This window comes from Sinohyriopsis cumingii, chromosome 2 (genome assembly GCF_028554795.1).
Source record: "Sinohyriopsis cumingii isolate HCF-2022 chromosome 2, ASM2855479v2, whole genome shotgun sequence".
NCBI lineage: Eukaryota > Metazoa > Mollusca > Bivalvia > Unionida > Unionidae > Sinohyriopsis > Sinohyriopsis cumingii.
In genome coordinates, this window is record NC_142962.1 from 95491459 (window position 1) to 95515938 (window position 24480).

Genomic DNA, 24480 nt, shown 5'->3' on the forward strand with positions numbered 1-24480 from the left:
CACTAAGAAAACACTTGATTGTGGTCTTTACATCCTCACTGACAAAATGATGACTCAAATAGTTTCTTGAGTCTTTTAAAGTAAGGAAAATCTGAAGTGATAGAAGTCAGCATATCCAAAATGAAATGAAAGAGAAAATACAAAAATTCAACAACACAAATAAATAAAATGTTTGTGAAATACATAACCCTGTGATTCCTTGCCATGTCCCACCCACTCCAAAAATCAGAGTAAAAGGGGGACCCTTAGGGATATATGGTGGGGGAAACCAAGCTATGACCTACAGGCCAAGACCTTGAGTTTTTTGGGTTGATCTCTGAGCCAACATCTATTACATGTATAAATTTATCTTTTCATATTCAGTCAGTGTATATATATAGATATGGACAATGAATTTCAATTGTTTGCACATTACGAACCAAGGACTAAGTTTCTAGTTTTAAGAATATACCCAGGGGCCTAGAGGTACTGTAAATCTGAATTCATCTTTTCATGTTCAGTAAGTGTATATGCAGTTAAAGAGTCTTGACAGTTTCAAATTTGTGACCCAGGAGCCAAAACATAATGCCTTCAGAGCAATGGCGTCACTCGGGTTGGTGTCACCCAGTGCGGTAGCTCATGGTGTCACCCCCATGGTCCCCCTTCCGTAACAGACCATACAGAATCCTTAGTAATGTCGTTTTGGTGTCACCCCCTCTGATGGTGTCACCCGGTGCAGTCCGCACCCCCCGCATCCACCTAGCGACGCCACTGCTGTGCCTGCTAGTCATGTATTTAACTATGATCGGTTATCCGCTTATGAAATCCGACTAGACCAAGCAGTGTGTGCTCTGTAAAATTTGCAATTTTTCATTTTGGTGTCACCCCTCTGAGATGGTGTCACCCGGTGCGGTCCGCACCCCCCACACCCCCCTAGCGACGCCACTGCTTCAGAGCATGACACAGGGGTCTCTTCCTAACAACTCATCTGACATCTGTTGAGACATGGGTCAGTGATCACACACTGCTCTAGTGGCTTACCAGTTAGAGCATCCGTCTCGGATGTGGGAGGTCAAGGGTTAGAACCCTGGCCGAGTCATACCAAAGACTTATAAAAATGGTAGTTACAGCTGCCTCGCCTGGTACTCAACATTAAGAAGTTAATGTTAGGACTGGTCAACTTGGTGTCAATATAATGTGACTGGGTGAGACATGATGCTACATGTCTGCAGCATGATGCCCCAGTTCTAGACATCACTATAAACTGCCATACTGCATTCATCATAGCACTGTGACTGGAAAATTGTTAATCCAAATCATACACACACAAGCACACACACACAGTGATCACACACTGGTTCTCAGACATCTTTGTTTCATAATTTGGGAGTTATTTCAAATTTATACAACACCAACTTCCTACCAGTCCTCAAACTAATGCAACGAATCACATCTATAGACCAGTTCCAATTGTAACCAAATGTTTTGAAGTCTCTGTTTTGAACCCTTCAGGAGAATTTGCAAAACATTACAAAAGTACGCATGCAAACAAGAATCAACAGGCTGAACTGCATACCATCTATACTCTATTATAAATCAACTCAAGTTCAAATGCCACAGACCCAGATCTGCCATCAAATAATGTGCCCGCTGATCTGGGTCTGTGTTTTTTGTTTAGTTGATTGCTCCTAACAAACCTCGCAGACTCAGATCTACCAGTGCATTATGCAATGAGAGATCTCAACCTATGCAGTTTGCAACTGGACCCAACTTATAAGCAAGTATTAATGGCAATTCCTTCCTTTCCTGTGAAAAGTGCAGGATGGAAATGACTTTTTGGTATTAGTGCTTTAGAAGATAAAGTTCAGTCCATCATAAACAATTAAATTATTTTTGCAGTAACTGACAACAATTGATAAGGAAAAATTGTAACAACACAATTGACTTCACTGTTAAAAAGCAGCAAAAATGTATCCTGGATGCATAACTACAACAGAACAGTGACTTTGTACCTTTTTTTAGCTGGCTGCCATCAAAATGAGATGGCTACAAAATATCATGCAACAGATGCTAATGTAAAATGTCAATGAAACATATTCCACCTTGATACTCATCTGGTTAGCTGTGCATTGATACAATCAATACCACATATATCCATTTATATCATGCAATGAGTACCACACATATTTATTAATATCAAGCAATCAGTACCATATAACAAATCCATTTATATCATGCAATGAGTACCACACATATTTATTAATATCAAGCAATCAGTACCATATAACAAATCCATTTATATCATGCAATGAGTACCACACATATTTATTAATATCAAGCAATCAGTACCATATAACAAATCCATTTATATCATGCAATCAAAACCATATATATATCCATATATATCATGCAAACAACTGAAAAACAGCGAAGGCATCTGCCCTGTATAATACAAGTTAGATCTGGCCTGGAAGTGATAGAACTTCAGACTGAGTGTTCACCCTGAACCAATCAAAACCCATATTACAAAAGCAAAGTCCTTTGTGACTGGCTGACACAAAATCTCAAGCTCAGAGTTCTATCATCTTCAGGCCTCCTTCTATGCTGTTTGTTCTACTGGTGCTTGGCAGTGAACAACATTGACCCTGATGTTCTGATATAGTATGCAATCACTGATCTGGGTCTACATTACTTTTTGTTTCTTGTTCAATTGTTACACATGAGCAAATACAATCAAATAAACTGAAGCTATTGGAATACAATCCCAATATTATTATAAACATAAGCATCCTGCATTAGCCTATCTCAACATCTTTGTGAGACTGCAACTGAAAGATACACATCCTATGACTCAGTAACTTTTAAGAAATGCAAATAATAGAGATGAAACATAAACAAAATGCTATTTCTGCTATTGTATTTGCTTACATCAATATGTACGATGATCATTACCCAACATGATGTTTTTTATATATTATAGAATCAAGTTGTCTGTGCACCACTGATCCAAAGAATTTGTGCTAATATTGTTGTAAAGAGAACATTTTTCTTTTACAGCTTTGCAAATCTGATACATAAGAATCAGATGAAAATAAAAAATGATTTTTAGCTATAAATATCAATAAACTCATAACAAGTAATAAATAACTGGTCTATACTGATGTATGTATATGGTAGTGTTTTACAGGATGTCATCACAAAAGTGGCTATGTAATGCCAACAAAAGGCTAAGTCCAAAAATGTGTGTTATGAATCACCGATAATATAGACAATATACAGCTTTATTCATGAAGCTTTTCCTTATTTCTGTGTATCACAAACCTAAAATATTCATCTGCTGGTTTCAAATCATACAAATTTCAAATACCATTGGAATTAAAAATAAGTCGACACTTAAAATAGGACTGGTTCACCTGAAACGCTTCAGTCACAAAATTTTGCATCATAATCTGTTTACTTTCAAAGATTATGCTGAATACCATATATACTAGCTTATAAGTTAAATCCACTGCAAACTGCACAGAACTGGATATGCTGTTACACAATGTGCTGGCAGATCTGTGTCTTTGCAATGTGTTAGGAGTAATCAGTAGAACAAACTGCACAGATTCTGATCTGCCAAGATATTCTGTGATGGCAAATCAGCATCTCTACTGTTTGCAGTTAGATATGAAATATAATCAAGTATGGATAGTTAATCTAGAAAATAAATTAAACACAGTGAAATTATTCCTTCTGGTGTTGAGAATTTTTTTTTATCCCCATGTGTGATAGCATGATAGGGAAACCATAACCTAAGGTGCCATGATTAAATTCAGGGACACCGTTTGCCACATCCATAGTACAAACTGAAAGTCTAGAAAGTTATGTTTCCTTAGACCTCTGCCATTTCCATATAAATGCTGAAGATCTTTATCACTCTTTTTTTATCACCCAACACAAAGAATATGTTTCAACACACATTTTGTAGAAGTTGTAAAGTCTGCACATGACTTTTGTATTAAAATGTGCATCAATGAAATAAGATAAATCATATCACATGCTGGACAGTGTATGTGTGTGATTTGGATTTTTAACATAGCTTTAACAATTTTCCAGTCATAGCACTATGATGTCTGCAGTGTGGCAGTTTAAAGTGATGTCTAGCACTGGGGCATCATGCCGCAGACATATAGCAAGATATCCCACCCAATTACATTATGCTGACACCAGGCCAACCAGTCCTAACTCTAACCTCTTTATGCTGAGCGCCTAGCGATGCAGCTGTTAGTACCATTTAAAAAAGTCTTTGGTATGACTCAGCCAGGGTTCAAACCTGTGACCTCCCACATCTGAGCCAGATGCTGTAACCATTAGGCTACCAGCGCAGTAGTATCACATGCTGGACAAGACACCGCTATCCTTTGTCATGATACCAAGTTATCTACCAAAGGTAAAATTCATAGCACCTCTGCTGAAGGCAAAGAAAACACAGTCAAATAAACAGACAAATGTATGAAAAAAGGATAAAAAAGATGAAAAGATATAAAGGTATTTTTTCCTTTGGGAAATGGACTTACCAGAGCAACATGTCCAATGTTATACCACACATCTGACAAGGTCTGCTCCTCTCCTAATGACAAGGCTCTTTCAAAACAGTTTAATGTCATATCATACTGCTGAGCATAAAAACAGCACAAACCCAAGTTGTTGAACAGTTCAGCATTATAAACACCCATCTGCAGAAGTCGCCTGAAAAACAAAAGAATGCAGTTTTAACAGTAAAACCCTTTGATAACCCTCAAACTGAGACCCTCCACAATAAACATACCTGGTCAGTAAAAGCAGTTATTCTTTAAAATTAAACCACCTCCCAGTCTTGTCACTCTCCTCCAGTCTGATCACCTGCTTTACCATATTTATTTGATAATAACCCCATGCCATGCCCATCCAATATTTTTACAAAATGTTTGGCAAATATTTAAGAAAGATACCATAATTCTACTCATAAACACATCCACTAATTTATGACAAATTTACTTTGCTGGCCCTTTGGGTTTATTACAGGAGAAATGCCATAATTTGAAGATTTAAATGACCTACAAAACTGATGACTTTCTTCTAATGCTATTAATTACATATATTATCCAAACGATTGTTTCAGTGTGTTTGAATGCTCATCTACGTTCAATTGGGACTTTAGCATCATTTGTCTAATACTTTCTGTAAACATTGGTGAAAATTTCTGTTAAGTGGTTTACTGGGATAAAGATGATTACAAGTTTTCTATTTTTAGTAATTGTGGCCATATCTGATGGCAGAATGGCATAATTTGCACAAATCTGAATGCCCTTTGTGCCAGGTTGCTCTTTATCACAAATGTACTTAAAGTTTGTTGAGTGGTTGATAAGATTGGCATCATTAGTTCAAATTCATGCTAGGATGCTGTCAAATTTTATAAGATTCATCTAAGCACTTTCAAAAACAAATCATTCAACAATTTTTCTTTTTTTGATAACATGACCATATTTTTAAAAATGAATCAATTAACAATTGTTCTGTTTCTAGAAACAGGGGCCATATTTTATAGCAGAATGGCATCCTTTTTTCAAATTAAAAGGAGACTTTATCTAAAATTAGTCAGATTCCGCAGATCAAATGTTTTTCAATATTTATTAATGGTGACCATATTTGACGATATATTTATATCTAGTGAACAAATGTGAAAGGCCTTGATACTAGAATGTTCCTGTAAAATCAAGTGCAAATTAATCAAGTGGTTTTTAAAAAGAAGTTGTAAATAACAGCTGTGAATGGATAATGACTTACGTAAAATAGTCAGAGGACCACACCATAAACTCATTTGGCCTTATGGCCACACCATAAACTCATTTGGCCTTATGGCCAGCTGAGATTAAAACAAAAGAAAAAGCATTCTGAGAAAAAGCCATAATTTACAAGTTAACAAAGTTTTAAACTTTTAAAATAGCAGTGAACACCTGTGATATATGGGCTATTAATTTAATGAAAGATTTCCAATCTCTGTGACAGCAAAGGATATAATTTGATGTGGGCACACATGTACATGCAGTGACAGGTGACGGAAGTTTGGAATAAACATGACACCACTCTCAAAGAAAGAAAAGAATGAGAATTCCTTTTAATATACCATATATTTAGATGAGAAAACTGCCAAGTACTGCTTACTCACATTAAAGACAATGTGTAGGTTCAATGGGAAATGGGTTGGGTTCCATTTTTGTAGGAAGACTGAGGACTACAAAGAAGGGGAAAACCCAAAAGCTAACACTTATAAACTAAAACCCTACATATACATGGCTTGAAACCAAATAATAAAAGACAGAGATAAAACATTACGATATACTGTGAATTTATTTGAAAGACAAAACATAAAGATGTACAGTAAATTTATTTAACGATAAAATAAAAAGATGCACAGTGAATTTATTCAAGATGAAACATAAAGATGTAGAGTGAATTTATTTAAAGAAAAAAAAACATAAAGATGTACTATGAATTTATTCAAAGATAAAACAAAAGATCTGTCAATTTATGTAAAATATACAACATAAAGAAGTACGTGTAATGTGAATTCATTTAAAATAAAGTATAAAAAAATGTACTGTGCATCTATTTAAAGATAACACATAAAGAAAATGCACTCTGAATTAAATTAATTATTTTTGTGGTTATCAGCTACATTGTTTAGTGAATAATTATACTGGCATATTTACATATTTCAGTTGTACTGAGGTTCATGGTTATGCATCTGGGTCCTACCCTAAGGGAGCAATGATAGCTGAGTTGGTAGAACACTGGACATGTAATAAAAGGGTAGTGGGTTCAATACCCACCCAGGCCTGCACTCTGAATTTAATTATTTTTGTGGTTATCAGCTACATTTTTTAGTAAATACTTATACTGGCATATTTACTGGCTGCCTCTGCATATCCAAGGAAAAGGCACTTAGCTCTCATTTCCTCTGCATACTATAGTCATGCATAAACCCCATTCAGCTGTGAAAACCAACCATCAACAACAAGATCCCACTTTCTTCATAGATGCCTCAGTGCTTATTGTGTGTTTCAATTCACGATTCAAAGACACCACACAATCCATGATAATAAGATTGGTATCTCACAAACCACAGTAACATTTCATTTCTAGAACTTATCATACTGAAAATATAACCAAACAAATAATAAAAGTATATGTAAAATAGCATACTGTCTGCAACATAAAAGAAACAAGTTATGATTGCAGTCTAGAACTACTGTTGATGTGATGACTGGTTTAGCACACTCAATTTATTGGAGCTCGACAGCAAACAAATTTAGAGTACCGTAAATGCATATTCCAATATTACACTCAGTGAGTAATGTCATTTATCCAATTTTTCAGGCCATCAAAAAATAATTTTTTAGCATCTTGATAATTTGTTTGCAAATTAAAATTATCATTTTAACGAACATCTTGTCTGGAAAATTAATATCTTTATTGCATACTGGTGTGCCTGGTATACTCAGTGCCAGTTAGACGTAGCTAGGACAACTAGGCTGTACATGATCATGTGTTTGTTTGATTCTGGTGTTATATAGCATAGCAGCACAAGTAGGCTGTTTAGTGCTAAAGCAATTGGAGAAAAGTGCCTTGCCCAAGGACATATCATGGTAACAAACTCAGGATGATCTGATGAACAATTCAAACCTGAACCCCATTCAGCTGTGAGTCTGGCTTGCTACTGAGTCACCATAGCACCCATTTCCATTTGTCACCTCTTACAACATGCAAGATGACATATCAGGCCGATTCTTGTTTGTCTGTTTGTTCATGTAGATATGTGGAGCTAAGTGTGCAAAAAGGTCTAGCTGTGATAGACATGTTTCCAACTCAGTTATCTTCATGAAATCCACCTTTCATGCATGTGTCCACTGATGCAAAATAACAGTGCAAGTAAGGAGAACTGATGGGAATCATTCTCAAAACCTGATGACCTCTATATATAGGAAAAAAAGTATGGTCTGATTCTTAATCAACATGTACTGAAAGAAAACCTATTTTTCCTCTCTCCACATACTAGCTCATGACAAGAAACTGCTTATACAAAGTAACCAAGTGGCAAGAATACAGTGATCCCTTGATCCCATTGAGAAATATATACCGTATATATTCACATATAAGCCAAATAATTTAGGAAAATATAAAGGCCCAGAATACGGGGGTGGGGTGGGGGGGTTTCAGCTTATCTGCGGGCCAATGTCTAAACTTGACAGCTTTTATGTCTTTTTGTTACTACTGTAATGGTTGTTAATTTGTGGACATGAAACACTAGTTTTTTCCATGTCTTAAGACATAAGCATGTAAAAAAGTTAACTTACGGTTAACCGACAATTATTAAACTATTGAATCACGCACTCACGAGTTATTCATTTTCAATGATATAAGTGATCCTACATATGGAGGTAATATTTTTAAAAAGGTACGCAGGTTTAATTGTATATAACCAGCATAATTTATATGTTCACAAAGAGTGGTAATAATACAGGCTGAAATTCTCATATAGATCAACTAAGATCAACATCAATCAATTTTAGTGTTGTGTTTTGGCTGAACAAACATCATAACTTTCCACACAATGTAAAGCTTGATGTTTCAGCGTCTCCTATGTTGAAAGTCGGCAAATTTGTCTTTCATTTTGTGATAGCAGAAACAGGCCAGTTAATCATTAAAACCCAGAAACTGGCTTGTGTTAAGAAGGAATTCTGACCGGTAACTATACTAGTTCATTGATGTGTAATTGCATTTTAATCCAAAATATTAGCACGATTACCATAGTTTTGTAAAACGGGGTGTAAGGCATACCTATGAACTTTTCAAAAGCCTAGTAGGGAGACTGAATAAAAAAAAAGAGATTGGGACCTAAAATCAGGAGGTTTTTGGTGGCATTTTTAAAGTCTTGTTTTCACTAAATATTGATCGATCTTCCTGGTCCAATATAAGTGAAATTTGCAAAAAGACTCGCCATTTCTCCATGTGACGCACCCTATTTTCCCCCTGGACATGCCCTATTTTCATATTCTAGTCAGCTATGGTCAAACGGCACATTAGCTAAAGATTAGTCTTAAATAAACAAGCAGGAAAGCCAATCATGACTAATTAAAAGTTAATCCTTATCGATGCAACTATTTTGTGAAAACGACTGGTCCTCCGTCATAATTCAAAGAAACCACATTCTACACTATTGTGTGTTATGTAAGCACCAGCAATTGATTGGCATATAAAGGATTCCCAATTCTGTTGAACTAATGGTACCTAAGTAGGCAGTCTCATGGTATTTTCCCCTTGTTGTATATCCAACCATATTCCCTTATTGTCAATTCATAAAGCATTTAGTATTGTTTACTGTAAAACATGTATTCTGAATTAGTTTTTTGAGGACATATTGGCTGCATGGTATCTATTTTCATTCTTTCTTTCAATTTAATGATGGTTATTAACATTGGTATATACAGTATAAAAAAGTCAGGTGTTCACTCGTGTAAATTTCTTTCGTGGGAATGGCGGTATAACATATGGAGTTACAGCATTCGTAGTGATCATTCTAGGGATTGAAATTAATTGTGGATGATTTTATTGTTGTGAATAATTTGTTTGTTCTGGTTTAATTTTTTATTTTTTTATTGTTGTAGAGGTAAAAAAATATCATTAACTTACATGAATGTTTAAACTTGACATTCTTTCTAGTAAAGTAATTATTTCATCACAACAATAATTTACAGGTGTAGAACAGAACATGTAGAACTTTTCTTGTTTAGAAGAAATGAAAGTCGAAGTAATAATGTAATAATTGGGAGTTCTCTGCAAAAATCGTAATATATGAAATCGGGAGGTAGGCATGGAGTGCCCCCAAAGTCGTGAGTTTTTTTTTTCTTCATCTAGGCATGAAAACTGACAGGTACTATATAGTGTAAGGTTGCTTACACCAAAGCAAACTACAACTCAACTTTTAAGGTATTAGCACAATTTTCAAAGCATTATTTCTGAAACTTCATTATTGTATTTTGGTGATATTGTTAAAGTTTAGCACAATGGTGCCCATGATTCAACTCCAAGGGATGTACTTAATTCAGTGAGTAATCAAACCTATAAAAATGAACATGTGGTGGTGCCATTATGTAAATACGTTCAGTAGCCTAACTGCGAGCGTTGAATTGAACTGTATTGTTGTTTGTTCAGTTGTCATACTGGGATTACATTTTAATGAGTTAGGTATTTACAATTTCAAAGCAAAATAAAAACATAATTACCAGTGCACTGATATAAAATGTCCAATGCAGTAATGCATAACAAACAATCAAGTCAAAAGGGAGAGGTAGTGTTACAGCAACTCATGATTGCTAAATTCTTGTTATCGTTCAATCAAATTAAACACAAATCTAAATTAGGCAGAAACGATAAGAAAACAGAAAATTAAATTACTTTTCAAACAAGTTTATACTATTTCTTTTTAATAATCAGGCACGTCAACCTCAAGGTAAGTATACATGTATTTTTTTTCAAATATAAGCTTGCCTAAATAAATGCATTTAAAATTTACCTTGTGCATCTTGAGATGTTTCAGAATTGTGGGTCAGCTTATACTAGGGTCATGCACTTTTTAGTGTTTATATCTGTTCAGTTTGGGAGTCGGCTCATACGTAAACGGGCTTATACGCGAGTATATATGGTACCTTCAGCTTTGGATACCTTCCAGTTTCTGGTTCTGTGACACAGCACAAAGATAGAGCAAGAGTATCATGTATGGCACATTATAAACTTGTCATCAGTAATGTGCCACCCAAGGAAGCATTGCCCCAGATGTGAATCTGTGACATGTAGATGCATTTATGTGCCTTTTACCATAGAGTGTGCAGTAAAAGGCATTAATCTCTTTAGTTATTACCAATGTACACATCTGTGCGTCCAAACCATGCTGCAAGACTGGTAGAATGCAAGTGTTATATAATTGGACCTTTATAACAGGTCTAATCATTAAGCAACAGATGTATCCATCCAAGGTTTTCATGCAGAGATGAGTGATTTTGATGCAGTACCTAATCTGTGGTTCTGCGCTCCAAAACTATGAAGTGAACAGCAAAGATACATAAACAAGTCCAGTATCTCAACCTTGTGCTCCTGTTGTGTTTTCGCTGACAAGATGATCTGTTGACAAGTTGTTGGATTTTTGTCAGTAGATCTGGTTTTGTGTTTTTTGCCATCCAATTTTAAGCCTGAGGTTGATCAAACATGATGTCTAGGCTGTACAGTAAGATCAGGCATGATGTCTAGGCTGTACAGTAAGATGAAGCATGATGTCTAGGCTGTACAGTAAGATCAAGCATGATGTCTAGGCTGTACAGTAAGATCAAGCATGATGTCTAGGCTGTACAGTAAGATCAGTTGCAACTCTAACAATAGAGCAATGTCATCAGCATAATCATGGTCAGTAAAACTTTGGTCATCTGTGCTTGAACCAAGCTGTCCTGTCCATGCCATTCATTCCAGTGTCCAGTCTGTTGGAGGCAATAAACTATTCTGGGCAATGGAACATCCCTGTCAAATTCCACTGTTGCTATGAAACTAGCATGAACATTTACCATTGACTCAAACTCAGCTGATGGTGCCAGTATAGATGGTTTTAATTTTGGATCTTTTAACATTCAAATTCCATTTGTTATCTGCAGGTCCTCTATATTTACTTGTTAAATGGTTATAATCTCTCACTGTTTCCAGTTGTTTCTCTTTAGCAAATATAACAAATGTTTGTTGAATTAAAACGTTTATCATCTTCCCCTGTGAACACCACAGGTTTTGCATAATTCTGTCTTAGAAGCCAATACACTAACTTTGCTATCTTACCCAAATCATTATAAAATACCTGAATACAATCACTACCTGTGTAAACTACTGAATTATATTCTTGTAGGCTGATTTGAGGTACAAACACAACCCTGAAACTATGCTGAACTATTCTGATAGTACAGTAAAACCCGTCTTAAGCAACCTCTGCTATGAACAACCACCTGTCATTCATGACAACAATCATCAAGCATGGAATAATTTTATTATATAAATCTACTGTTGTGAGTGATCCACTACAGAATACAACCAGCAACCATGACTTTCAGGCAATATAAGTGAATTAACCTTGCTATGAATGACTACAATGCAAAAACAGATAAACACAAATGACCTATTTTAATCCTTTATAACCATGACTGCTTCGGAGGATCTGCAGACAAAGTGCGGATTATTCTAAAGAACACTGCTATAAATGAGTATTTAACAAGAATGAAGATAAACACACTGACCTTTTAACTTAATCCTTGGTACACATGATTGCTTCGGAGGGTTTGTTCTAAACAAAGCAAAACTTGAGTTCAGCTATATGTTCATGAATCCTACCAGTCATGCAAGAAGTACTGTCTGCTACAGACCATAAACCAGACTAAAGTGAATCACACTAACTACCAATGTAATAATGAAGACATAAACCAGACTAAAGTGAATCACACTAACTGCCAATGTAATACTGAAGACATGAACCAGACTAAAGTGAATCACACTAACTACCAATGTAATACTGAAGACATAAACCAGACTAAAGTGAATCACACTAACTGCCAATGTAATACTGAAGACATAAACCAGACTAAAGTGAATCACACTAACTACCAATGTGATACTGAAGACATGAACCAGACTAAAGTGAATCACACTAACTACCAATGTGATACTGAAGACATGAACCAGACTAAAGTGAATCACACTAACTGCCAATGTAATACTGAAGACATAAACCAGACTAAAGTGAATCACACTAACTACCAATGTGATACTGAAGACATGAACCAGACTGAAGTGAATCACACTAACTACCAATGTAATACTGAAGACATAAACCAGACTAAAGTGAATCACACTAACTACCAATGTAATACTGAAGACATGAACCAGACTAAAGTGAATCACACTAACTACCAATGTAATACTGAAGACATGAACCAGACTAAAGTGAATCACACTAACTACCAATGTAATACTGAAGACATGAACCAGGCTAAAGTGAATCACACTAACTACCAATGTAATACTGAAGACATGAACCAGACTAAAGTGAATCACACTAACTACCAATGTAATACTGAAGACATGAACCAGACTAATGCACATCTCACTAACTACCAATGTAATACTGAAGACATGAACCAGACTAATGCACATCTCACTAGCACTGTGATAATGAAGACATGTAAATCCCCATTATGATTTACCATTCCTTCTTCAAAGGGTGCTGTTAAGGATGCACATAGCCAGTTTGATGGTTCATTTTGAATTTTTTAAAATCTTTGGCAAGAAATATACAACCCAAATAGTGTCATAATTAGAAACCTTCACTGTAACAATCAAGAATGTTGTTTGTCACTGGAGTCATTCGATAATATCTGTGGCGAACAAAGTCTTTGTCTTTGTCATTATTAAGTAATTATCGTTTTTCTGACTTGACTGTATCTGTCAAAAGTTTGTGTTATTGTTGCCTTTTGATGTTACAGTCACTAAAAAAACAACCACCAGACATTTGTTCATTATAGTGCAGGCAGTTACATGATTTGTTATCGAGTTAATCTCTTTGTCTTCAGTGAATGAATCCTTAGTTGTTTTTAAATTTTTTATTTCATTCATTGGTAAAGTACATATTGTTATGTATATCTAAATTCTGTGTTTAACTTTTATCCAATGCTGTAGACTGTATGAGTCATTTGTAACCAACATATTACATAGCTAACTTTTTTGCATGATTCTATTACATTAAAATCATATTTGTGAACATATTTACTTGGATCTGAGATCAGGACATTGGATTTTCCCTTGGAAAAACCATAGTCTACCTGATCTTTGTAAGCTAGTTTGCTAAAATTTAAGTAAACACAGGTCTGATATTGTTCACAAATTTGATGCCATTGAAAATGACCCAAGTCCAAAGGCATTTTGTTGTGTAGTAAGTCAGGTAACAGTCTGGATATAAATTTGAAGTAAACAAAATTATTTAATTCCTATCTTAACATCAGTCTCTTGTGGAAATTTTAGTTGTGTTCAGTTATAATTTGAAGATGATTTATTTAAGTTATTCAATGGAATTACAAAAGAACTTACTGATGTTTGGACTAAATCAATATTTTGGGATTATTGTGAATTCATTCAAGGGCATTCTGGATTGTTACCACATCAGTTCATTCAAGGCTAATGGCACATCTGTGCATTCAACACTGAAATTCATTTGGAACACTACATTTTTGGACTTGTGATAGAACTTTTAGGACTATTTGGGATTTAATTCACAATACTGCAAATTCCTTTAAATTTTCACTTTGTGATCTATAGAATTAAAGTATTTCTTGAATTTTACTAAACTTGCCTTTTTTCACTTTTTTTAGGTTGTATTTCTGTTTCCTAGTTTAAGACAATAGAGTCATAACAATTTAACTTTCATATTTTATCAAAGCCTGATCAAGACCACTGATTCATACACAGGGTTAGTAAGTGTTATCGTCCATTTAGATAACTGTGCAATTCAAGTTCTGCATTTGAAGTAACTCTGAAATGTATCGACATGTGAAGTTAACTTATCGACAGGTTTAATAAATATCACCTTAATTTATATTGCAATTTATTTACACCTAACCTACAAATATAAATATGAACATTGTACAATAGATGTAAATCTTTATTGCTATATAAAATTAATTTGAGTATATTTTAATGAGAACTGTGAAAAAACAATAAAATGCATGTCCAAGAATTGTGGTCATTTTTCCTTCTTAAGCCCTGTTGAATTCTGACCCTGAAAACTATCATCTTGCACAATCCTGTTATGAAGGACCACCTATCCTGAGTGATCATTTTTGTGGAGTGGGGGTGGGGGTGTACAAAGAGTTGTCTGTCTGGACAGGTTTAACTGTACAGGATATTTCAGATTTGTTCAGTACATCTTTCTACATGACACTGTCTCTTTGCTTGTGCTCTGCACAGACTCTGTCCTTCACACCTCTAACACTAGGAAACCATAATAAACATTTTATTTAATGAACTGTATATGCATGTATACAAGATGTCAAAATCAGTCATGATATTTTTTGGTAAATCAAGGTATTAATGACAAATGTCTTATATGGTTTGCAATGTTTCATACTTACCCTTGAATTAATGTCCATTTAACAATGTTTCATTTTTTCTTTGGCTCAGTGTCAGTTGGTATAGTCTACTGGTTTCAACACTTTTCAAAAAAGGGAGTAGCATGCTGGCAGTTGGCATGCTTGATAATTTTACCTATGCCTATTTTGACATAACTATTTCAGTCTGCATGATACCTAATCAATGTCTTCATATTACCATTTGTTCAATTTTGTTCTGTCATTGCATTTGAGTTATTTTCCTCCTTTATTGACTTGCTTTGAACAGATGTTGACTTCCCTTGTCATGCGGTTGACATTAATAGCAATCAGAGTGCAAGACTTAATACAATGCCCCAAACTATCACTATCAACAATATTAGTACAACAGTATTTACAGCGAAAAATGAAGTGATTTTATTTTGTTCCAGATATAATTTTAAGGTAACACTTCATAAATTATCTCTTTTATAATTTCTTTATAAAATCTTTGTGGATACTGACTACATCAGTTTTGCCATAGGAGCTCATGCTTGCTGGAAGATGCCAACCAACTATGTCAATCTTATGGGCCATGGGTTTGTGGGTTTTGTTTAAAGTGTGTATGATTTTATGGGCCATGAGTTTGTGGATGTTGTGGATTGTGGGTTTTGTTTAATGTGTGTATGGCCTTTTGGACCATAGGTTTGTGGGTGTTGTGGATTGTGGGTTTTACTTTAAGTGTGCATGGCTTTATGGGTCATGGGCTGCAGGTGTTGTGGATTCTGGGTTTTGCTTAAAGTGTGTTTGGTTTTATGGGCTACTTGTGGGATTCTTCTCAGCTGTTTCCAAATGATTCACATCACACTTAGATTGATCTTTATATCAAAGTAGGGTGGGCAGGATTTTTGTTTAGTTTATTACATTCTGTATAAATATTTGGAACTTTAGACAATATTTTAGAAACCATATGTCTGTTTCAAGTTTTTCTAAAGCATAAATTAATACATGTATTTAATAACTTTTTCATGTTGTTCTCTCTTCCGAATGGTATAAATTTTTAATCATTTCTAATTTACTTTATCTGCAAACTGTTGATTATTAAACTATTTGATATATAAAGTGAGATGTATAATAAAAGTGAGTATCAGTAATTGTCATGTACCCGGTATTTGTTAATCTGTCTTTATTAATTTCTTATGAAGCTTTATGCATATTTAAGATGATTTTCTATGCTTAATTAGATCTATTTGTGTCTTACTATTTTTTTCTTATTGCCATATTTTAAAATTTATATTGTGCATTCTTTTTAAACTTTCAATTCTTTTCATGATGTACAGTGTAAATTTGACTCTAGTTTAATTCAACACCTCATAAACAATCCAAGTTGTTGTAAGTGTTACCCTCATTGGCTTGACGTTCTCCATTCAATACAACTAAACCACCACTTTAAAAATATAATTTATTATTTTTATAAGATATAGTACCACATTGTCCAAGTCACTGTGTTAACCTAACCAACTAGACATGATCACATTTATTTAACTCAATGATTACTTGATCAAACACTTCATGAACATAATTTATTGTTCTTATGATAAAATATTGTCTAAGCAATTGTGAGCATTATCTGCACAGACCTAATGAGCTTAATTCAATAAATATTATGCTAATTAAATCAAAATGTTACAATTACTAAATTCAAAACTTCAGTAAAACAAACAAAGATTTCATAAATTACCAGTCTAAGTCATTGTGAGTGTTATCATCACCAACCTAACATGCTCAATTCAATTCAGCATTATATCAATTCAATTCAAAGTTATGTCAATACAGTAAGTTAAATATTATCAAGGTGCAGATCAATGTTTTTAGCATTCTGTGTGATGTCAAGACTTGGAATGTTATACAGTATTGAGGTATAGAAAAATCCCTTTTGTCCAAGGACATATCATGGAAGCCAATTCAGGCTAAATTTGAGGATGGGAAATGAACCTGCATGCATCTGGTCACTTGTCTAATGCCATAACCATAAAGCAACCATGAATACACTATGCTTTTTTGACAGCTCCAAAATAAAAACAGATCCTAATATAAATAATGCATAAAGGACACATTACTAATGCTATGACATATCCATTGTTATTGCCAGTTCATTTTTATATAAAACCAACTGCTAAACATATACTTCAGCACATAATCCTTACATTTAAAAGGTGACAATATTTCTATTGTCGATTATCATTTTTATCAGCTTTCAGTGTAAACAATATGGTATGGATACCCCACTGTTATGAGCTGTTGGTTAGTAAAATGAGCTTTTTGAGGGTATCACTGATTTTAGCTCAGGTTACTAGACTGTATAGATAGATGTGTCAGTGACTGGCAGATTAATGATGATGTTATTCAGTTACATACTGAAAACAGTATGATACCATTGTTGTACAACTGTGACACCATCCGTGTTATTCCATGGATGAAAATAGATCAGTTTCAGACTGAAAACAACATATTTATGAAGCATGCTTTTGGACACAGTTTAAAATTTCTCCTTGACCTCAAAACTGTTTTTATGTCAGCAATGGGGGCATCTTGACTTTGTCTTGTCTGTCTGTCCATCCATCTCAGGCAGTCCATCATGGAAACTCATAAACTAAAACTACTTGATACTGACAAATAAAAATTTGGTTTGCATGAAGGTATGCATATATGTAGATGACCTGATATGATATTCATAAAATATATAGAACTTTTTGAGTCTGTATAATTTTAAAAAAAAAGTTTTTGAGCCTTTCTTTTTCTTTTTTGCAGTGGTGGGTGGGGAACCTTGTCAGCACAACTGCACAAAAACCATTTGACTTAGAGGAATAAAATTTGGTAGGTATGAGTGGATGAAGTGATTAAATTTTCAAGCAGGAAAAGTAATGTTCCCCCCTTTTCAAACAAAAAATTGTTGGCAATAGGATAGGATTCTTGTTTTACAGTGGACAGTTGGGGCATATGTGTTTCATAACAATCATTGTCTAACTAAAATGATTATCATATTTCAGAGAGTTTCTAACTATCATTTATAGTGATGTTACCACCTGAGAATCAAATTGATGCACGTCTTCATTAACTTACGGCTATTTTTAAACAGTGTTAAAAAGGGTGATTCCTACTAGTTGGTAAACAAGAGTCCCTTGAAGGGAAAGATGCTCTACTTATTGAAAACAATTTCCAGGAATTCAAGATAAGATGATTTCTTCCCTTTAACTGCTGAGTATTGAAACTATCTTTGATTTTCTTCAGCTTATAATGTGACGTTCATATTTGCTTCTGTGGTGGACAAACTGGATGTCAACATGGCAAATTTTCATTTAGGACCAACAAGGCATCATAAAAAGTCTTCTGGAGGAACCACATGTTAATATGACTTACTCTTTTGGAAGAGTAATAACAAGATTTTAAGACGGATACCATGGTGGCAACATTCAATATCAGATTGGTACCATTTCTATTAAGGAACAACTAGACATAATGAAAGACAAATCTGCCAACTATCAACATAGGAGATGCCGAAACATCAAGCTTTACATTGTGTGGAAAGTTATGATGTTTGTTCAGCCAAAAGACAAAACTAAAATTGATTGCTGTTGATCTTAGTTGATCTATATGAGAATTTCAGCCTGTTTTATTACCACTCTTTGTGAACATATAAATTATGCTGGTTATATGCCTTATACAGTTAAACCTATGTACCTTTTTAAAAAATATTACCTCCATGTGTAGGATCACTTATATCATTGAAAATGAGTAACTCGTGAGTGCGTGATTCAACGTAAATGAAGCAGCTATTAAGGACTAGCTGAAATGTTATCTGGAAGAATGCAATTTGGTTGAAACAATGAATAAAGCAAAATCTGTATCTAATATGATTAGGAATAAATAAGGTCTCCCGTGTAAACTCAACCGGTCTGCGAATTATGAAGTCTGTTTTTACCTTTATTTAATTTCGTCTTGGAGAAAGAAGAAAATATGCACTGGCAACATAATAACAAAACCAATCAAAGTACTTTATAAAAGTTTAATAAATGTTGGGTTACCAAAAGTTGTTCTTTTTACATGCCTATATCTTAGGACATGGAAAAAATTAATGTTTCTTGTCCCAAGGTTTACAGCTGTTACAGTAGTCAACAAAAAGATCTAAAAACTGTCAAGTTGAGACACTGACCCGCGGATAAGCCGACCCCCTTCTTCCAGGCCTTTAATTTTTCCTAAATTATTTGGCTTATACGCGAGTATATACGGTAATGCACACCTTCTGACTGAACTGGTTTAAAACCAAAATAAGTCAAATGAGGACAAATGGAGAGCACTTACATCAGGCTGGTTTTGCTGATGAAAGGCAGATCCTGCTGAAAGTATTTCTTAATCAAAATATAAGTTCAAATATTGTTTTATATATATTTATGAAGTATTGAATGCTATTAAAACTAAAATTTGCTCTCAGACACATGTTTTAACATTGCTGGATGCCACCATAATACTGATAAAGGCATTCTTAATAAAACTGTTATCAATGGTCTATTGCTGAGAAAAACCATATGGCTTTAAAATGTGGTTGGACTGCTGAAGACATTAAAATGATGAATCTTGGATGATCACAACAGTTAAATTCTGTCACATGAGCTGATCTATGTATCTTGACAGAAAATCTAATTTCTATTCTATCAATTCATTCCAAAGAATCTTTTTAAACACTCCCAGTCAAATTGCAGTCTCTTCTTAGAATTTACCAACTAGCAGTAAGCAGAAATTGTCTAAACATGTTAACAAATCTTGCAGTTGTACAGTCATTCTCTCCCACAGCCAGTTATGTCGAAAAATGGGATTGCTGACGAGAAATGTATACAATGTTTAAACTTATTGAAACAAACAAAAATTGTATCATATGAAGAGTTTCTGAAAATGTGAGTGCCATATTTACCATTCTATCATCTAACTTTCATATTGCCCATATGGAATGATTTACATGAGTAATCAGCCAATCAAATGATCTATATGTGTGATCAGCCAATCAAATGATCTACATGGGTAATCAGCCAATAAAATTGTAAGAATTCTCTATAAATGAGGATGATAATACATTTATAAAAAAACACACATAGAGAAATATAGGCAATTAATGCTAAATATTTTGCTATTTTTTATTTTCATTGATAAATCCACCATCACTTTCAGTCAAACTGAAAAATTTGGTACCCATGAAATAATAGGTGCTACAAAGCCTCTTTTAGACCCCAAAATGTATAAATTTTCAAAAACAATTTGTTGATGATAGAATACCATGGCAATAAGTTGAGTAATATTTGAATAGCTTAAAATTGCAAATGATCTTTAAAAATTATTTAGATATGATGCGATACAAACATGCTCATGATATCACATTTGGCCACAAAATAGCCATCTTGTACTACAATTTAAGCTCATTTTATAAAAATTAAGGTGGTTCACAACCAATATGACATTTGTACAGAATATGTAGGTACATGTTAATAACCTATTACTCAAATATCATTTTGGTTGTCACATGCAGGAAATGTAAAACATTAAAAAAATGTAATCCATCAGTGATCATTGATACCTTGCATTTCTATAATGATATCAAGTATTAACTAAATCAAAACTGCATTTCTGTACACATAAAATGGTTTGACATGACATAGAGACATTCTTTTGTAATAACCATCATTATACATGATGAACTTGTCACATATATGATTTCTCTGTGACATGTTTAAGGATTGCATGGAGACAACAATGGACAATTATGTGATCAAACTATAAAGGACATGGTTCAGTTAGAGCTGTTCCCCACCTTTGTATTAAAAAACCCTGACATTTAATGTCAACTGTCATTTGTATAGTTCTTGTCTCTTTCTTATCACATTTTGGGACAGTCTTCAGCACAACTCTGAATATTGGGATGAGCATAATTATACATAGAAGAGGCACATGAAGGAAACTGATGCACATGCAGCTTATGGTATGGGAATCTGCAGCTGTGCCAGAACTACCAAACAATCAGCTTTATCAGTCATCCAAGAAACGTTATGCTTAAGATCATCCTTAACAGAATGAAACCCAAAGAAGAGCACATCATTTCTGAAGAACAGGCTGATTTCACAGCAGAACGTAGAACTACAGAACAGAGTTTCAAGCCTCTGGGAAAAGTATTTGCAGCATCAATAAGACCTCTGTCATGTCTTCATTGACTTCATGAAGGGACAGGGTATGGCATGCAACCTTTTAAATCACTATGTGGCTACACAACATATATGCAAAACTTATTAGCAGCATAGAAAACCTATATGACATTTTGACTATCAATGGTAACACAGGAGATTGGTTCTTACTTACAGTCATAGTCTGACAGTAGTGCTTCTCTAACCCACTTTCTTCAACATCTACATGGAAAGGATCATATCCAATGCCTTGAAGACTATAAATTTAATGCAGTGTCAGTGTTGGAGGCAAAACAATCACCAACCTCCACTTGGCTAACAGTATCGGTGGCTTAGCAGGAGATGAACAAGAACTGGAAACCTTAGTGAACCATCTCAGCCAAGAATCACTAAGGTATGGGATGGATATCAGCACAGAAAAGACAAAACCAATGACAAACAACCCAAGTAGTATCCAAAACAAAAATAAGAGTGAATGGACAAAAGCTGGGCACAGTAACAAGAAGCTTCAAGTATCTAGGATCTATAACCTCTTATGAAAGTTTAAAACCAGAGGATTGCATAGACAAAAACTGCTCTGGCTAGGCTGAAGCCTATTTGAAAGGAAAACAACATTATGCTTGGGTCGAAGGTCAAGTTTATGTGGTCCATCATCATGTCCATATTCATGTGCACGTGAGACATTGACTCTGACAGCAGAACTAGAGAGAAGAATCCATGCTTTAGAGATGAGATGTTATCGAAGGATCCTGAAATCTCATACTTAGACTGCATCTCTAGTGAGGAAGTGCACATTAGAAACCAAGGTGCAATTGGACCATTTGAAAATCTGTTCACCACTGTAAAGAAACGATGGTACAGTCATATCTCAAGCTCATCTGGCCTGTGAAAGACAAGCCTACAGGGCACAGTGAGAAGAAAGAGAAAGCAAGGCAGACAGAAGAATAGATGGGCAGATAACATCACAGAGTGGACATGCATGGACTTTGCAAAAACATAATAGCAGTGGTGAACAAAGCAAAATGGAGAGAGATTGTCGCAAAGTCATCAGTGATATCCCTAAGACCAGCCAGGTTATGAGAAAAATAAATTAAAAAATGAATTCATGTGTGTGTGTGTACGTTTGTATTTGGTGTAAACTGAGGACATTCATGAGATTACACAACAACATACTGAGGACGTGCTCGATTGGATAAATGGTAAAATCTTGCTTCTCCCAACTTGTTTAGCCTAGAATAACATTAAATCGTGATTTTTAGGAAAGTCTCCATTTTACACGCTTGGTACTTGCTCGCGATTTTGAAGTGTATCTTTCTTCTGAAGCTGGCAATAAACACACTTGAAACCATGTCTGTCCTCAATTGCCTTGTGGAAAACTTGTAGAGAGATCTTCGCTATCAAATTGCATGTTGTACTATCTCTTTAGATCCAAGCATCAGATACCAACTACTTTGCTAAACTATAAGATAAGCTGGTGCATATAACAGTCCTTGGAATTTTTTATTAATATTTCATGAATGTGTGTTGGGAAACTCACAATATATTCATACTATACACGTCCAATACAGGCCAATAAATCTGACATGTATGAAAGAAGTACATCAAAATGCTAATAGAAATATGCATAAATTCATTGTAGATTTGTACCGAAATTGCTAATTATCCGACCCATCTGTAAAGTTAAAATGTCCTGTTTGCGGCGAGATTTTACACACGTAAAGATAATGAAAAGGCATCTTTGATATGCAAAATTTATTTTATGATTATCAAATGAGCTATATCCACCCCTATTTCATCATTTGCCTATTTAGTATTCAAACAGGAGAGAACAGATGTGAATCAAGTGAAAAATCCTGTTAAGGTGAGATCAAATTATCACTAATCGAATTTGGAAGTTACATGCACAGAACTTTAGTAAATATATAGAAAGATAAATATACTATACAGAGGTCAAACATTTATCATCAAGATGATTAGTCCCAAAATAAAACATTTAATTACAGCAATATGTTTTTCATTATCATGCTCTTAAGACCTGCAACTACAGATGCAAGCAATCATAAATGGTTGAATGCATTCAGCGTTCTTTTAAATGTATATACTTGCTTCAGTTGGTGATTTGATGACTTTGCTGAACATATCATGAATTATATTTGTATCGATAGTTCTGTTGTAAACTAAGTCTTATTAAAACAACATACAATAGGTAAAAACAAGGCATCAATCTATATTGCTTTCCCAAATTTAAAGAGGTTTTTAACAATAGCCAAAATGCTCAGGACGTTCTACTAGACCAGCTTGTATTAATAACTTAACAGAACATTTATTTAAAGCTGCATTAGACTGTAATATTCTTCTCATTTAGTCTTTTTTCAGGATCTTTTATACAGAAGGCGACATGGAAAAATAAAACTTTAAAACTTCCAATCAGCGATACAAAACACCGTTATGTGGTACCTTGAATTAGCAAATGTATAAACTAAGTGATTTGAAAGGTGAACCAAGAGTGTTGTACCATTAAAGTATATTCTTGTTCATTCATGGCTCCAAAACAATAAAACAGGATAAACTGTTTGCAAAAAGGTATTAGAAAATTATCCCCATCCACTAACTCTATATATGCCTGTACTCTCACAGAACTCTGTTCTTCACTTCTGCAATTACTGAACTTTATTGACATTTAGGAGGTTTCAATTCAGTTAATATAGATAGGTTGTTGTTGTTGTTGTTATCAATGTTTTAGTCTATCATTATTTTTTGTGCTGAGGTTGAGATAAAACACTATACAGATTACATCAGAAATAATGTTGTATGCATCATCAATTTATTCAACCAAAGTGACTTGAAAAATACAAAGTCTCTATGAAATACAAAATATGGGTAACACAAACATTCGTTCTTATCTTCAACATTTCATCTGCACAAGCCCGAGAGAAAGAGAGATTCATATGTGTATTATGCAACGAAGATATTACTTCATTTTGTCAAAAAGCGAATAGTCATTGCCGATAAAGTGAGTTTCCTGCCATAAATGCTCAAATCCAGCCAAATAGTATTGTTACAAGCCAGGGGTATTTGCTTGACTG

General features: G+C 34.4%; 1 protein-coding gene across 1 annotated transcript in view; it reads right to left on the reverse strand.

The window, feature by feature from the left end:
• Window positions 1-24480, reverse strand: part of LOC149805414 (tetratricopeptide repeat protein 8-like) — a 145293-nt gene that overhangs the window by 95837 nt on the left and 24976 nt on the right. The window contains exon 8 of the mRNA XM_089949974.1: window positions 4539-4710. Within this exon, the coding sequence (XP_089806100.1) occupies window positions 4539-4710 (172 nt within the window). The remainder of the gene's footprint in view (window positions 1-4538; window positions 4711-24480) is intronic.